Source organism: Lithobates pipiens, unplaced genomic scaffold (genome assembly GCF_037356315.1).
Source record: "Lithobates pipiens isolate NorthernLeopardFrog02 unplaced genomic scaffold, aLitPip1_a1.2 Scaffold_27, whole genome shotgun sequence".
Lineage (NCBI taxonomy): Eukaryota > Metazoa > Chordata > Amphibia > Anura > Ranidae > Lithobates > Lithobates pipiens.
In genome coordinates, this window is record NW_027507788.1 from 223,909,857 (window position 1) to 223,928,241 (window position 18,385).

General features: G+C 45.9%; 1 protein-coding gene across 5 annotated transcripts in view; it reads right to left on the reverse strand.

The window, feature by feature from the left end:
• CHD5 (chromodomain helicase DNA binding protein 5) overlaps nt 1-18,385 on the reverse strand; it is a 279,954-nt gene that overhangs the window by 78,434 nt on the left and 183,135 nt on the right. For all 5 annotated transcript variants that reach the window (XM_077458298.1, XM_077458299.1, XM_077458297.1 and 2 more), the window contains exons 18-21: nt 16,126-16,299; nt 12,392-12,533; nt 6,694-6,825; nt 3,217-3,334 (exon numbers count right to left, since the gene is read on the reverse strand). In XM_077458298.1, coding sequence (XP_077314424.1) covers nt 3,217-3,334; nt 6,694-6,825; nt 12,392-12,533; nt 16,126-16,299 — 566 coding nt within the window. The remainder of the gene's footprint in view (nt 1-3,216; nt 3,335-6,693; nt 6,826-12,391; nt 12,534-16,125; nt 16,300-18,385) is intronic.

Sequence of the window (18,385 nt, forward strand, 5' to 3'; positions counted from 1 at the left end):
GTCAAACCCACTGAACAAATGTACTCCCCAATGAATGAGTCCCCAAGGGTCACTGAATAAAGACAGCCAAAGCTGATATCTGCCCTTTGATGGTGCTTAAGGCAAGTTTCTGATCCACTCTTCGCTGCAAAAACAGCAGGATCCTGGAAATCGAGTATGTGCGCGGACAGCACCCCATCTCCTCACACATGGAGATGTAGGCCTTCCACGTACGATGATCAATTTTCGGAGAAGATGACTTCTGTGCCCTCAGCATAGTGGAGATTACCAAATCCGACAGACCTCAGTCCCTTAGCACCTGGCTTTCAACAGCCATGCCGTTAAAGCCAGTGACCGTAAAGCAGAATGAAGTATTGGACCTTGCGGCAGAAGGTCCTCTCGCATCGGCAGTCGCCAAGGAACATCCGACACCATTCGTACTACGTCGGCGTACCACAGATGCCAAGGCCAATCTGGGCCAATCAGAATCACCAGAATTCCCTCGGCCTCCACTCTGCGAAGTTTGAGTGGGGGAAAGGTATAAATCAGCCGATAATGCCCCCATGGAGCCACCAACGCGTCTGCCATGTCCACCCATCCTTTGACCTAGCCACAAACCTCTGTACCTTCCAATTGAGTCGAGAAGCCAGGAGATTCACATCTGGCGTGTCCCACCTTAGGCAAAGGAGCTGAAATACATCCGGATGTAGCGACCATTCCCCTTAGTCCAGTATCTGACAACTTGGGTAGTCCACTTGCCAGTTTTCTACGCCCGTACACGGCTGACAGAGTCGGTACGTGCCGCTCTGCCCACCGCAGGATGTGAGCAACCTCCAGTGCTGCAGCCAAGCTCCTTGTTCCTCCTTGATGGTTGACATACGCCACTGCTGTGGTGTTGTCCGACTGGATCCTGACCGGACGCCCCTGCAGCCTCTGTGACCATGTGGAGAGGCACCGCCTGATCGGCCAAAGTTCCAGCACGTTGATCGGCAGGCGGGATTCTTCCTGGGTCCAGCGTCCCTGGGCTGACTGTACGTCTCAAACTCCCCCCAAACCGGTCAGGCTGGCGTCCGTTGTGATCACCATCCAATGAAGAGGAAGGAACGACTTCCCGGACCGAAGGGCCGGCGACCTCAGCCACCAGAGCAGGGAATCCCTGACTAGCTGGCTCACCTGAATTTGACAATCAAGGGACAACGGAGATTTGTCCCATTTGGACAGGATCTCCTTTTGCAAGACTCAAGTGTGGAATTGAGCATACGGTACCACCTCGAAAGTGGCTACCATGAGACCCAGGACTCGTATGCAAAAACGCAGCGACAACCACCTGCGGGACACCAACAACTTCACCACAGCTTGAAGAGTCTGCAGCTTGTCCGAAGGGAGAAAGACTCCCGCCTCTGAGGAGTCCAGAAGCAGACCCAGGTACTCCAGTCGTTGAGTCGGCACCAACACCAACTTCTGTATTTTCGGTACCCAACCAAACTCCCATAGTGATTGCCACATCCTCCCTTAATTCTGAGAGGGAAGTTGCTCTCAGAAGGAGGTCATCCAGGTAACCGTTTGCGATCCCTCGCTGCCTTAGCAAAGCCAAAATTAGGGCTAGCACCTTGGCACACTCGCCTGACACCACTTAGGGACCTAAGGCAAGTCACACAAAATGTCCACCCTCCTAGCTGCCACAGACAGAGGGCCCCCCCCCATGGGCGTCCGCAGAACTTTTTTCAGGGAGGGGCATAATTTTAGGGTCACCCACCCATTTACCACCCCTTTTCAACAATACCATTATCACATTATCAAGGTCAGAGACTACAGACTTAATACAGTCCCTAGGATAAGTAATCCCCATGTCCCATAATGCTCTCCTCTCCTAGTTTCCTTTTATTGGCCCTCAGTTATGGCCAATAGGGAAGGAACGGAGCTGTACCCAGATAGCGACGCAACTGTGCTGAATTTAAGATCCGATCCCTTATTTAGGGGGGGGGGGGCATTTGACCCCCCTTGCCCCTACCTGCGGACGCCCATGGGCCCCCCCACAGGACTCACCACCCTGACCCAGGCACTGTGCTGCTGCTGTCCGCTCTCCCTTGTGTCATCCACAAGGTGTCTGTGTGAAAAGCGCACTGTTCTAGAAGGAAACAAGCACAGTGCTAGAGGCAAAACTACCTGAGGCTACAAGAAAATGGCTGCCTCAGCACAAACGTCTGATGGCGCCGAGAAAATGGGCGCCAAACTTCCATAAAATGTCTGAAAGGTAAAAAACTGTCTGTGGCTACAAAAAAATGGCCGCAGTCCCAGGAAAATGGCAACGAAGCACGCGGCGGCCTCCCCACATGTCAAACACAGCACAAACACTCCACCCATGGCCCAGAAAACAGAGAAGAGGACGAGCGGACCCCCAACACCCATATCACCCAAGCCGTATGGGGTGGCTGCCGGCCACAGAACACTGTCACACAGACAGCAGTAGCCCGGTCATATGTGTGCCCCGGACCATATAGCTCTCCGGGCCACCCCTGAATTAGACAGGGCATGTTGTGGCCGACCCAGCGCGTAGCTAAGGTCTGCTCACGCTTGATGGCCAGGCTCGGGAGACTACCAGGATCTATATTATCCAGCCCGTCACCCAGCCCGGCTGTTGATTTTAGATCACAGGAATCAAACATGCAGAAAAAAGAAAAAAAAAAATTCCCAGGACCAATGGTCCCACCGAGAGACGGGTCCTTCTCCTACACTAGGCAGATAAAAACTGAGCTGCTGGAAGCAGAGTGAAGGGTTATAGCCAGTAGGGCCGATCTCTGGGCGGTACTGTGCAACCCTAAGGTCAAGATTAAAAGGTGCTGTGTCCATCAATGAACAAAAGAGAAATAATAACGATTTGATTTTAAATCTATATTTGTATGACAATTTATATATCAGTTTATTGATATTATTTATTTTTACTCCATATTCCAAAGGCTGTGTTTTTTTTTTAACATGTGACCAGCAGCAGAGGACTCCTCCTATATTACCCTGCAGACAGGCTAGGAAAGTGCTCGGTCATGTGACAGCTGGATATCTATTAGGAAAAAATGTATGTTTTTTTTTATTAAAATAATTACAGAGCCGTCACCCACATAAATAAATAGAAGGGGGAATATAAATGATAGAGTGTTTTTAGTATCACTTTAAGTCATTGGCTTCAAATGGTATTAATAGGATAATTGTGGAGGTTTTATGTGATTAGCACAGTAGTACCATTAAACCTGTCAATTGCCTCTTGGCGCAGCCCTCCAGTGATCCCGCCATCTATCCGCTCGTACTTGTAGCCTTCATACTCCAGGAAATCTTCAAGTAAATCCAGCATTTTTGTCATCTTTAAAAAAAAACAAGTGATTGTATTTCTCATCATACAATACATGGTAGCTTGTCTGTACAATTATGTATGTTAGTATTTGGAGGATACATAAAACAGAAAAACAGGCGCAAAAAAATGAAGACCTGATAAAGGGAGCCACACTGAACAGCTGCATCCCAATTCAAAAGACCAAATGAGGAAAGACAGAGAAAACCAACTATGGGAGCGCTGATTCAGAAAGTGGCAAACGATCAATGAGGATAAAATCCATATGTACTGTAAACAGTTTATTGAAAAAAAAAAATTTGATGTAAGTCCAAAGAATACACACTCATGATCCGGATCTTGAGCGTGTGACCTGAGGAAGGGGCTAAACCCCTGAAACATGTAGTTCCACACCACTCAAGCTCCGGCACCGCTTCGCCATTCCGATTCCCCTCTCTCCCCCTGCTGCTGATAACACGCTGTGGTCCGCTGGCGTCTGCCCATGGTTGGAGCGTGTGACACGGCCAAGGAGGGGCTCTGTGGTGTCCGGATACCCAGAAGTCTATTTGTGTTTGCTCCCGCCGGTCCACTGGGAACCCCTCCACCATCCATCCCTCGGATCCATCAGCTACTGCTCCGGCTCTATCCTCCCTTCCCCTGGGCGTTCTGTGGTCCGCAACCGTTTTTCGACAAGTTTTCCTCTCCTGACGCCCTTTGGAGATCTGGCCACGATCCAGGCATTCCACACCCTGGAAAGATTCCATCCGGCTCCCCTGTCTCCTGGTGTGCCTGCCCCCCCCCCCCCCCCCCCACTAAGCCTGCATGGCGGGACAGCCATCCATCCACCACCTTTGGCTCTATGACTGGCACGGCCACAGTGAGTCAGTGTTTCTCAGACTTATTTTATTCAATTTTTTTATTGCTAATTGTATTCTTTGGACATACATCAATTTTTTATCAATACATTGTTTGTGGTACATACGGATTTGATCCTTAAACCCCATACACACTATCAGATTTTCTGCAGATTTTTGTCTTCAGATTTACCAAAATCATGTAGTGCAAGGGCCGGCCTGATTGCATACAAATGGAAACTCCTAAGGCTTGACCTCATATTATATGGTTTTGGTAAATCTGAAGGAAAAAAATCAGCAGAAAATCTGATCGTTTGCCACTTTCTGGATCAGCGCTCCCATAGTTGATTTGGAGGATACAGAATTTCTTTTATCCTTCTTTAGAAGCAGTTAGAAGCAAGGATAACAGTTACATTCAATCAAACAATGTACTGCAATCCCAGACAGCCAGTCCTGGCCATTGGGTAACTCCCCTTACAATGGCACAGTGGTGTAGTGGGTAGCACTCTCACCTAGCAGTAAAAAGGGTTGCTGGTTCAAATCCCAATCACGACACTCCCTGCCTGGAGTTTGCATGTTCTCCCTGTGCCTGCGTGGGTTTCCTCCGGGTACTCCGGTTTCCTCCCACACTCCAAAGACATGCAGGTAGGTTAATTGGCTTCTGTCCCAAATTGGCCCTAGTATATGAATGGGGACCTTGGATTGTTGGATCCTTGAGGGTAGGGACCGATGTGAGTGTGCAATGTACAGGGATAGGGACAATTGTAGACAGTCACTCAGGTTGAACTGGATGGACTGGTGTCTTTATTCAACCTTACTAAGCATGTAACTATGTATTGGCCCATAAGGCCCCAAGGAAGGCTTTTACAGCTATATGTTGAACATATAATCTTATAGGGAAAATTACGTTGGAAATAAACAGTCTGGCAACAGTTTCTCTTTAAAGTAGAATTAAAATTGAATGTAAAATAAATTACAGGCGGGAAGGGTTTTTAGGACAGAGGAGACCCTATCCATCTCTTCTGTCATAAAAGTTATACTCAGTGCATGTCAGCTGTACTGCTTTGCAGGAACACAGGATCCACGCCTTCCCTACTGACAGAACGGCGATCGGTGGCCTTGTAAGCAGATTGCCGTTCTGGCTCTGTGCCCAACGATCGGCGGGTCCCGGTGGACATCCGAGTCCACAGTACCCTTAGATCAGCTCCCACTGTGTATAATCACAGTTGGGAGCGGGTCGCCGGCGCCACACATGCGCGCCCCAGACCTGGAGGTGCAGGATCACACATACTAGGCATGGGATCCTTCGCAGGAGAGCCGCCTTGCCGCCGTATATGCAAGTTATATGATTGGCAAGCATTAAAGAAAAAACAAAAAACAAAACAAACAAAAAAAAAACACAGGGTGGTTTGTTTTATTAAAAAGTGAAAAAAATACCGCGCTGAATAACATCTATATATACAAATCAAGCAGCTGCTAAAACCGCGAGCTACACACAGATACAAATACACAATACAAAATAGTAGCGCTATAAAATACGCAAAATATGAATAAATAGTCCAAAACAGTGAATATGTGTGAACTAAAATGCGCAAACAACATGAGTGATAACAATAAACAACCAGCCCATGAATAGCACATAAACGTAGATTCTTGTGATATGACACCTTTGACGACAGTGCACCTCCATCACATAAAATGCGTGCTTACCAGAGGGCAAGCTTTTAGGGGAATGAGACGACGTCAGATTGTGACGAAACGCGCGTAGGGAGGTTGACGTGCTGACGTCATCGCGCTGTACTCAGTGGACGGGTGTTCGCTTGCTGGCCAGCTGTGTTTTATGATCGTTTTTATCTTCCATTCTGTAAGTGAAATCTTTTAAACCAATTAAATCCTTTTGGTACGTTTTACCCCATGTAGTATTTCTTTATATTTTTGGGTAACAGCTGACCTTTTCCCTTGGTGGTTGATGCTCGAGTCTCTCCCAGGCTATTTGGTGCTTAGTCCAAGCCCCTTCCCATCACTATCTGTGGATAACCAACTTCTTTTTGGATAAAGTCCCTGGCTGGGTATTTAGCCGCAGGCTCCTAAACGCTTGCCCTCTGGTAAGAACGCATTTTATGTGGTGGAGGTGCACTGTCGTCAAGAGGTGTCATATCACAAGAATCGACATTTCCGTGCCATTCATGGGCTGTTCATTCGTTGTCATCACTCGTGTTGTTGGTGCATTTTATTTCACACGTATTCACTGGTTTGTTTTATTGCATCCCCGTCTTCAGCAGCACATCTCCTTTCCTTCAAGGTGCTCCATGAAGAAGTGACCTTCACCCCTTTCAGACACAAGTGTACTACTAATACTGGCTGACTATATGTGACCTGTACAGATCTGCTGGTGAATGACATAAATAAAACCATTTTACGTTGCCATAATAAAGTAAGTGCCGCAATGCTCGCTCGGCATGATTGTTTTTAGCACAGACCCTCCTTATCTTCCCACGACTGCGGCTGTTTTGTAAATATTCAAACACTTCCAGGTACCTGAGAGAATATAAGGACTCTGTGTCCTCCATCTTTCAGCTTCTTCAGCATTTTTTGTAGCAGCATCAACTTCCCGGAGGATTTCACTAAAGAGCTTCCATCATAAGACCCGTTTGGCAACACCGGCGCCTCCTGTGTTAAGAAATCAGAAATGCACAAGAGAGTGAGGAATTCTGTCTTACAATTCTGGCACGGTGCTTTTGCTTAAAGAGGAACATCAGGCACGTAGCTAAATACACAGGTGAAAATCAGATTTGTAGCAGTGGCGGCCCGTGCCCCCCCCCCCCCCACCCCACCCTTGCGCCCGGCCCCTTTCAGGACGCCGGACGCATGGATTCATATGGAGGAGGTGGTACTTTTTTGAAGCACCTGATTAGAGCCGGAGGCTCTAATTCGAATAGGTTTTAAAATAGGGTGGGCTCGGGGCGCAGAGAGTGCTCCCTGATCCCACCCAATTGTGTTACGATAGCAAATTTTCACACCAACGGTCCTCCCCGCCAATCAGGAGGCAGGGCGGCAGACCTGTTTCCTTATTGGCCAAAGCGCCAGGCCACCCTATTGGATGCCTGGCGCTTAGAAAGGGGAGCGGAGAAGACACGCTGGAGGAGCTGCTGCGGTAAGTCCTCTCTGGGCACAAGTGGCTGCATTTGACGGGCACAAGTGGCTGCATTTGACGGGCACAGTGGCTGCATATGATGGGCACAATGGTTGCATTTGATGGGCACAGTGAGGCTGCAATTGGTGGGGGGGGGGGGTTCAGTATTTTTCAGTTAGTTTGCGCCCCCCTAAAAATTTGGAGCACCAGCCGCCACTGGATTTGTGAACTCTTATCTGCCAATAAGATTTTTAATTCCGTTCAGTCTCGTGAATCGGGCACCCCGGCCAGATGGCATAACCAAGTCCCGGACCAATCTACAGACTGCATTGCAACTAGTCCAGCCTCGGCCTGTGATTGGACTTCTGTCTCCTTTACTGAGTACTTCTGTGTAGAGGATTACAAGAGGTTGTTATCTGGTAAGATTTTAGAAGACTTCTATGTTAAAAAAAAAAAATACACTTGGGGCTTGTTCACATGTGCTTTGGTGTCTGAAGAGCGATCTGTGTTTGAATTGCTTCTGAGAAAGCATTTGACTGGCAGTGAGGAGGCGTATTGCACACGATTGCAAGCTTGCAGAGTGGCCCTATTCACTTGGACAGGGGGTAGAACTCCTGCTGTGGCCCGGAAGCAAAACATCAAGCGGCTGGGGGGCGGGGGGGGGGGGGGGGGCATGTATACACTCCCGGACGATGCTTCTGAAGCAGAACGCAGAGCATTGGCGGGGGGAAGGGGGTAGTAAATTGTGTGAAAGTGTGATTGAGCCCCTACAGACTTTAATGAAAGAAAGACTGGATTGAAATGGTTGTAAAGCTAAGGCATTCTATGTATTCGGGTGAAAAACGGTCTGTGCTGCAGCAGTAGTAAAAACAAAAAATAAATAAAAAAAGTTTAAGAACCCCCAAATCGATCCCTTATTTCAGGGATATGCAATTAGGGGACCTGCAGCTGTTGCAGAACTACAAGTCCCATGAGGCATAGCAAGACTCTGACAGCCACAAGCATGACACCCAGAGGCAGAGGCATCATGGGACTTGTAGTTTTGCAACAGCTGGAGGTCCGCTAATTGCATATCCCCGCCTTATTTTGTAGACATGATAACTTTTGCGCAAACCAATCAATATACGCCAATATTGCAAGCGGCTGTCCGTGGGGGCACCCAAGGAAGAGGAGCATGAAGCGCCGGTGGGGGACTGTAAACCTTTTTATTTTTATTTTAACCTCTATCAGACGGACCACCGTCGTTATACAGCAACAGCATGGCACTCCTGTGCGAATCGCCGTAGCTGTATGGCCGCTCGCGCAGGCGCTGTTGCAGTCGGTGCACGCTCCCGCTGTGGAAGCGTGCCCGCAGGTCGGGTGAACTTGATCTCTGCCGGCGACCCTGCGATTGCCTTGTACACAGGCAGAATGGGGAACTGCCCATGTAACAAGGCATTTCCCTGTTCTGCCTAGTGACATGTAAGAGATCTATTGTTCCCAGTGATTGGGAACAGTGATCTCTGTCATGTCCCAGTGAGCCCTACCTCCCTACAGTTAGAACACGCTAAGGGAACACACTTAACCCCTTAATTGCCCCCTAGTGTTAATCCCTTCCCTGCCAGTGTAATTTTTACATTGATCAGCGCATTTTTTTTTTTTTTTTAGCACTGATCAACGTAATAATGTCACTGGTCCCCAGAATTCCCCAACTCAGATTTGTCCGCCGCAATGTTGCAGTCCCTATGAAAATCGCAGATCGCCGTCATTAGTATTAAAAACAAAAAAAAACAAAAAATTTAATTTTGTAGACATGATAACTTTTGCGCAAACCAATCAATATATGCCAATATTGCAAATTTTTTAAACCAAAAGTATATAAAAACATATATATCAACCTAAACTGATGAATACATTTGTTTTTTTTTTATATATATATATATATATATATATATATTTTGGATATGTATTATAGCAAAAAGTAAAAAATTGGCGCTATTTGTTTTTTTAAAGCGCAAAAAATAAAAAACGCAGAGGTGATCAAATACCACCAAAAGAAAGTCCTATTTGTGGGAAAAAAAAGGACATTAATTTTGTTTGGGTACAGCGTTGCACACCTATGCAATTGTCAGTTAAAGTGCCACATCACAAAAAAATGGCCTGGTCATTAAGGGGGCAAATTCTTCTGGGGCTGAAGTGGTTAAACAACAGACATGTTATACTTACCTGCTCTGTGCAGTTGGTTTTGAACGGAGCAACCTGGATCCTCTTCTTCTAGGATCCCCACCAGCAGCTTCTGGCTCCTCTCCCCTGCCCAGTGTCCCCCCCCCCCACAGCAAACTGCTTGCTATGGAAGCACTCATGCGGGGCTAGCCCCGAGCCATGCTGGGTGGGTCCATTGACACACCGAGATTGGCTTGGTCTTGTCCCCGCCCACTGGCTGTGATAGACAGGAGCAGGAGCCAATGGGGCAAGCTACATGCAGAAGGTTTTTTTTTTTATCTTTATGTAGAGAATGCATCAAGATAAAAAAAAATTTAAAAAATTCTCCCTTTAGAACCACTTTAACTCAAAGTGCACATTATGTACAGCTATGTTTTTCTTTTTTTGGTTTTACATAAGGAGGGGGAAGGGTCAAACCTTCTGTAAGAGAAAAAAATAAAAACACAACCGCAATTAGCTGCCTGCACAACGGAAAATCTATGTGGTAAAAGCAATATAAAGTAATGGTCAAGTGTGCTGTTAATGAAATATAGGTAAAGTGCTACAACCAATAAAAAACTGTATGCAATAACAAAGTATCTGTATAAATATAAACAGTGATAACCAAAATATGAATGTAATTAAACAATAATCAGTAATGATATATATTGTGCAAAGAATATAAAGTCCCACCTGTACACAGAAAATCCAAATAAGTGTTGTAAAAACTCAAAAAGTGGGTGGTGACACTTAAACTATCCACCGTAATAGAAGCAATGGTGCAAAAAAAAAAAAAAAATCTGATAAATCCTATAAGTCCATGAAGAGTCCAAAGAGGAGGAAGAGGAGGATGCCTTAATAAGGCATCATCTGGGGATGATGCCTTAAGGCGAAACGCGTTGGAAGAGGTTTGCTGACGCCACTGCGTTGCCAGAATTTTAATGTACATTAATGTACATTTTTATTTGCTTTGTTAGTGAATATTTTTGCACATATATATATTAACATATATTTACACATTTCAGATTGAAAAAGCGCAAAATTAAAGTGGGGTGCCCCTAAAAAAAAAAAAAAAATTTAAGTCAGCAGCTACAAATACTGCAGCTGCTGACTTTTAATAATCGGACACTTACCTGTCCCAAGGTCCAGCGATGCGGGGGAACGAAGCCCCCCCCCCCCGCGCGTTCCCCTATCCGCTCGCGGTGCCGTCATTCCTACTGTGGGCACCCAGCTGTGGCTTCACAGCCGGGCACCCACTGCGCATGGCATCTGGCACACGGTGCGAGGGGAAGTGTTGTTACCAGCCCGGGCAATGAAGAAGGCAGACTAAGAGGGACCCCCTAGCAACAGGCAATTAGAGGTGAGTAAAAAAAAAATTTTCCCCAATTATTATTATTATTTTTTTTTTTAAAGAATTTTAAACTTTTTTTATTTTTTGGTGGCAACTCCACTTTAAAAAGAAAAATATATATTTTTTATTTGTAAATAACGCTTCAATGCTTTGTACCCCATTGCTGACAGCTGAAGTGAAAACAAGTTACGGTAGGTATCAGTAATTGGTATCGGCGAGTACTTAAAGTATCGGTACGCGTACTCATAAAAAAAAAATGGCATTGGTGAATCCCTATCCTACACGGTGTAAATGTTTTTTTTATAAAATGATGCCTGTAAATACCTTATCGTAGATCTCTTCTGACTGGTCAAGTGATCTCCAGACGCTCTCCTTCCCCATCTAAGAGCTACAGTGGGAGGGGCTGAGCGGTCACGTGACCTCCCCGGCTGATGTCAGAGCAGGATCTTGGCCCCTCTTGCTCTAGCCCTTAGATGGGAGGAAGAGAGCGGCTGGAGGTCACGTGACTGGCTATAAAAGATCTGCAATAAGGTATTTACAGGCATTGTTTTATAAAAACATTTACACAGTGTAGGATAGGATGATAAAACAAAGGGGCTGGCAGTAATATTTCTTTGCCTTTACAACTACTTTTAGAAAAATTCTGCTAATGCCTGGTTAACACGAATGCAATTTCAAATTGGCAATGGAAATAAAATGGTTTCTGATGGGGCCCCTTCACATCAATGCAGTGCAGCTGCCATGGGAAAGGGTTCTGTGTTGCTTTGGTGCAGCTTACATTGTCAGATTTGGCCTTATAAAATATGCAAGCCACATCTAAAACACAACCAAAGTTGCATCAAAATCGCACTGCATAATCACACAAATCCTGTCACTCCTTAATCTAAACTGCAAACAAAAGTTAAAGGGTTTGTAAAGGTTCATGTTTTTTCACCTTAATGCATCCTATGCATTAAAGGTGAAAAAACACCTGTCAGTGACCGGCCCCCCCAGCCCCCCTGTTCTACTTACCTGAACCCTCGAACTTGACCCATGGGGACGCACTGCCTCTCTGCCCGGGGTTCTCAGCTGTTAATTGGATAGATTGATAGCAGCGCAGCCATTGGCTACCGCTGCTGTCAATCAAATCCAATGGCCTGAGTGCCAGGGGGCGGGGCCGAGTCCTGCTGTCGGCCTCTATGGACGCCAAATGCTGGACTCGGGAGCGCGCCCGCAAGGTAACCCCCCGGGAGAGCGCTTCTCCTAGGGGGTTATCGGATGTGGGGAGGAGCTGCCGAGGGACCCCAGAAGAGGAGGTTCGGGGCCACTCCATGCAAAACGAACTGCACAGAGGAGGAAGTATGATATGTTTGTTATTTAAAAAAATAAAAACAAAAAAAACCTTTAGTGCCACTTAAAGGTTTTACAAACATTTTATTAAGGTTCACGCTGAAAACTGCTGAGCATAAAGTTCTGCTTTGAAATGAACTAGACAATCAGTCTAGAACCCGAACACTTTGTAGCGGACCAATACAAGAAAGAGGGGGGGGGGGGGGGGAGTGAAAATATGAATGAGATTTGAAGCTTCTTACCACAGCAGCTACAGGGAAAAGGTACGGGTGGTTGCAACATTTCTTCAAGTCCATCATGATATTCAGCAAAGACACCTGGTTTCCTCCACCTTTAGAGTTCAATGCCTCAAAATTTCGGGTCAATATGAACTTATAATACTTCCTAAATCACCAAAAAAAGGAAATCTAGGTGAATGCAGCAGCTATAAGAAACGCATACATGTGACTCTATAGAAAACACATCAACCAATCAGATTTTAGAGGTCTTTTTTTTTTTTTTCTCGTTCAGTTGGGAATGTTTCAGCACACATCGATGAGATGAATGACACATCCTCTAAGGCAGGCCATACAGGCTTCAAACCATGTATACTGTACCAGTATATTGTACTGAATCTATCGATCAACTTGGGTACAAATCAGCATGCCGGGTCTTCCAATGTCTTCTGCCAAAGACTTCTCGTTGCAGGGGCAGCTTCCCCTGCCCTCCCCCGTTGGGAGAAGACACTGACCTGGCAAGAGGGATTCCCATATCAGCACTATCAGTGTTGATGGGGAAATCTAGTGAATTTCTTTCCTGCAGCCCGTGGTTGCGGGAAATAAATTTGCTCTGTGGCTGGCATAAAGTAGCTTTTCTCGACTTTCTTACCCCCAGAGCTTGTATACTTATCCTGCTGGTAGGTGGGAGCCTCATTACAGTACCTGAAGAGGTATTGACCTCCAAGCCTAACCCCTGATAGTGAAACCCCTGACAAAGTAAGGAGATCTCACGGTTTGGAATGTTCAAGGCATACAAGTAGCCAGGGGTTGACTCGGTCAATCAGAATTATGCTATAACTAAAATACAACTTTTGGGTGGTGTGACCCTTTAAAGAGGAAGTAAACCCTAATGGGTTTACTTCCACAGCAAAGATACAGTGAGAAGACATCTTCTTGCTACACCCACAGGAGTCTTGCATTCCGTACTTATTTTCTAACAGTAAACTCAGCTTGTATAGTGATATTCAGTATTTTGAAATCCGTCAGACCGTTTTGATGTTGATTTTGCAAAGCAACGGTGTTCTGTCAGATTAACAAACCCTCTGAGATCAACAGGCTTGCCGCTACTTTTAAAATTCAACATCTAAACAGTCCAATGAATTTTTAAATCCTGTATTTCACTATATAAACTCAGTTTACTGTTAAAAATAAGTGTGAAATGCAAGATCCTGTGAGTGTAACAACATGTCCGCCTGCCGCCTTCTCACTGTATCCTTACTCTGGACAAGTGCAGGGTGTAGCAAGATGGTGGCGACGGAACGTCACTTCCGTTACAAAATCTGACTTGTCGCCTAATGTGACGAAACACTGGCTTGAAAAAGCATCTGGTCAAACCAATCTTGGATTGATCAGATGCTTTGGAGAGCAAAGGAGAGATCTGGGGTCTAATGGCCCCCATATCTCCCCAAAAAGAGGACCTGTCATGGCCCATGCTGTCACAAGGGATATTGGCATCCATCCCTTGTGATAGCAATACTTTTTTTTATTTTTTTTAAAGATACAGTATATTTAAAAAAATTAAAATGTTTTTAAATTGCCCCCATTCCCCACACGCATTTAGGCTCCGTAACACACATATGTAAATGCACCACTCGTGTGCGGTATTTCCGCGAATGACCGAGCAAGGGAAGTCATTTTAGCCCCAGACCTACTCTGTAACTCTAATGCTGCGCACACACGGATCGAATTGTCTGTCGGAATTGGTCCGGCAAACAATCCGCCGGACTTTCTAACGAATGGACTTGGCCACACACGGACATTCCGAAAGTCCGGCGATTTCTAACGCGATGACATACAGCACGTACGATGGGACTAGAAAAAGGAAGTTCAATAGCCAGTAGCCAATAGCTTCCGTCTCATACTTGCTTCAGAGCATGCGTCATTCTTAGTCCGCCGGACTAGCATACCGACGAACGGATTGTCCCCTGAAAGCCAAGTCCGGCGGACAAATTTTGAGTCAAAACGACTTTCTAAGTCCGCCGGACTTTATGATGAAAAAGTCCACTGGAGCCCACACACGATCGAATTGTCTGGCGTACTGTGGTAATTGGATCGTGTGTACGCGGCATAACTGGTAACCTGTAAAGGCTTTTAAAATGTCACCTATGGAGATTTTTAGGAATCGTAGTTTGGCGCTGTTCCACGGGTGGACACAATTTTAAAGTGTGACATGTTTGGTATCTATTTAGTCTGTGTCATCTTTTATATGTTACCAAACAATTGGGTATTATAATGTGTGTTTTTCTGCAATAAGATTCATTAACCGCTTGAGATCCGCGCTATAGCCGAATGACGGCTACAGCGCAGACCTGCTTTGCCGGGACTACATCTATTGACGGCGTCCCGTGCACGAGCGGCCTGCGCGCCCCCTGGGGGGCGCGCGCAGCGCGCTCTGTGATCAGCGAGTCTATGAGACTCGCTGATCACAGATCGGAGCAAGGGGTCGATCCCGACCCCTTACCACGTGATCAGCTGTCAGCCAATGACAGCTGATCATGTGATCACAACAGAGCCGGTAATCGGCTATTTTTCCTCCTCGTGCTGACAGCATGAGAAAAAAAAAAAAGCCGATCACCGGCGGCCGTGAAAGGGACTTCAGTCCCGATCACGGCCAGATCATCAGTGCCGACCTGCCCCCTGCCAGTGCCACCTAATTATAGGAAATGTGCCACCCATCAGTGCCACCCATTAGTGCCCATAGTGCCACCCATCAGTGCCCATAGTGCCACCCATCAGTGCCCACAATCTGCCTCAACAGTGCTGCACCTCATATGCCACATATCCGTGCCCATCAGTATCATCTACCAGTGCCCAGCAGTGCCACCTATTAGAGCCACCTATCAGTGCCCATCAGTCCCATCTATCAGTGGTACCTATCAGTGCCCATCCGTGCCACCCATCCGTGCCATCTTATCTGTGCCCATCTTTGCCCATCAGTGCCACCTTATCTGTGCCCATCAGTACCGCCTTATCTGTGCCCATCAGTACTGCCTTATCTGTGCCTATCGGTGCCACCTTAACTGTGCCTATCAGTGCCCACCAGTGCCGCCTCATCAGCGTATTTCAATGAAGGAGAAAAATGACCCGTTTGCAAAATTTTATAACAAACTATGAAACATGATTTTTTTAGATTTTTTTTTGTTTTGCATCTTTTTTTGTTTGTTTAACAAAAAATAAAACTCCCAGCTGTAATTAAATACCACCAAAAGAAAGCTCTATTTGTGGGGAAAAAAATGATAAAAATTTAATTTGGGTACAGTGTTGTATGACCGCGCAATTGTCATTCAAAGTGCATCAGCGCTGAAAATTGGTCTGGGCAGTACAGTGCTCAGTAAGCAAATTTTTTCCACAAACACTGCTTTTGAAGAAATGCTGCACATATATCATGCAACATAAAAATATGCTACACGACCACTTTATTCCCTAGGGCCTCTGCTCTAAAAAAAAAAAAAAAAAAAAATACATATAAGGTTTGGGGGTTCAAAGTCGTTTTTTAGCAAAAAAATAAATATGCAGATTTTTTAGATGTAGGAGAGGGATGTTAGAAATGGCCTGGACTAGAAGTAGTTAATTACAGAGACAGCCAAACCATAAAGGCAGAGTCACCCTTTAATATAAACCACTTTGGACATACTGAAGAATTCCGAGGCGACACAAATTCCGTTAATTATAATGAAGAGTCGCTCTGGTTATTATTAGTCCTTATGGATTTTACTTACTTCTGCATTTGGCTAAGCTCCACCCGCACTATTAATTCTGTTTTGGCTGGCATGTTCTTGAAGACATCTGCTTTCAGCCGCCGTAGCATGTGAGGCCCCAGCAAGTCATGGAGCTTTTTAATTTGGTCTTCCTTGGAGATATCGGCAAACTCTTCCAGGAAGCCGTCCAGATTGCTGTAGGGAAAACATCACAGAGAAATCATTTCTGGTGATCACAGAGAGAGAGAGAAAAGATGGCTCAGCTACGATCCAATCACCTGTGCTCATTCAGTAATGCAAAGGCGGCGTGCAAACCGCAGTACTCCATAGCAACCAGTGGATTATCAAAAAATTGGATCCAATTGGGTGCAATAGTTAGCGATTGTAAAGTCTGATTAAAAAAACAAAAAGGAAAATAAACAAAACAAACATGTTATACTTACCTACCCTGTGTAATGGTTTTGCACAGAGCAGCCCGGACCCTCCTCCGCCTGCGGGGGGCGCGCAACCCCGCGATCAGTGGTGCTGTGCGTCACTCTGCCACACCGAATCTCCGATCATGGTATGGAGTCTCTGATGGAGGCTCCTTACCACATGATCAGCTGTGACCAATCACACGGCTTTCCTCAGTTCGCGCTGACAGGGAGAGCAACCCTGCCTAACCATCGCTACAATAAAAACGATAGACCCTTCATTTTTTTGTAAGTGGGCGAATTTAAAAAAGCTGCAAGGGGATCAAATACTTATTTTTGTAGGATGTGGGTCTTCTTGCCTACCCTAAAGTCAATTTTGAGGATGTGTGGCCCTTAGGTTCCTTTCCATTCCTGCCTTGGGAGGGGAAAGGAAGGAACTCTTCGGGACAGCGCCTCACCTAGTACTCATTGGTCAGCTTTGGCTAATCATGAGAAGAGGGGTCCATCGGGCCTTTGGGCTAGAGTGTGCCTTACTCTTGTCAAGAGTCTTGCTACCCAAGTAGGGGGGTCAGGGAGGGTCCATATGACACACATTGAGTGCAGTTTTTTGATTTACTAAAGGCAGACTGTGCTCAGCCAATCCCCAGACGACGTCCGCTTGTGACGAAACGCCGCATAGGGAGGTGCTTTGACGTCATCACGTTTGCCTCGTTGGAGGTGTAGCTCTGCGGAGGACAGCGAGCAGGGAGAGTGTTATGGGACACCGATGATTTTAGATTGCGTTATATTGCAACTTTCTTGTAAGTGCGATCTACTTATTTTTATTAAATTCTTTATTTAAATACTACACAATGGGAGCTTTTATTATTTTTATTCCCTCAGTGGTACAGATCCAGGATCAGCTGTATTGCGGCATAGGTTCCCTGGGCTTGCTGAGACCATTCTATTGGTCTTTGGAGTCGCTGGATCTGAAGAAACAACGCAGTTGTGAAACGCGTCATCCCATTGGCTACCCGGATCACGTGACTTCCGGTCCTTCGATGTTGGCGTCCCAGGCTGGAACGCACTTCCGGTTCCGGTCCCCGAATAAGGCATAGGACACCAGTATAATGTATCCTGGGCACTCCGGACTCCCCCAGTGGATAGTATAAAGGACATCATAGTAGCACCAACTGTGAATTTGCTAGCACCCCTGGACCATCCTTGCACCCAGCCTGGTTGTATACTAACAGGACAGCAGTGTGGACCGCAGGGGCACTGTGTCACCCTGGAAACATTTACATGCTTTTATTCATACCATTTTTGTGAGTAGCCATTTGGCTTTGATTTTTAATGATTAAATAGTGTTTTTTAATACTGCACTTAGTGTGGTGCACCTGTTCTTTCTTTTTGTCATTTCAGAGTTTTTGCTTCTACTCTAAAGGTTGCTGCCTACAGGGCTTCCCTATGAACTTATCTTATTTGAATGACTTGGACTTATTTTAATTGATTTACTTTAAGCACTGTCCATGTTGTCCCCCCCCCCCCCCCCCCGTAACTAATTCTCGATATCCAGTTGATTTTTGCGCCATTAATTTCCTTTTTTTCTGTGCATGTTGCAAGTGCAGTTTTTTCAGAGCTTAGTAAAAGAAGTGAAGCTCTGCTGACTTCAACCCAATCCAACCAAATGCAATCAAAAATGCTGGGGTTTTTTTGTTTTGTTTTTCCTTGCATCCGATTGCATCCTTGCGACCTCATTCATTAAAGTGGTTGTAAACCCTTTTTAAAAAATCCTGCAAGACAGACATAATGAGCTAGTATGCATAGCATACTAGCTCATTATGAATAACTTACCTGAGAACGAAGCCCCCGCAGCGGTCCTCCGTCTT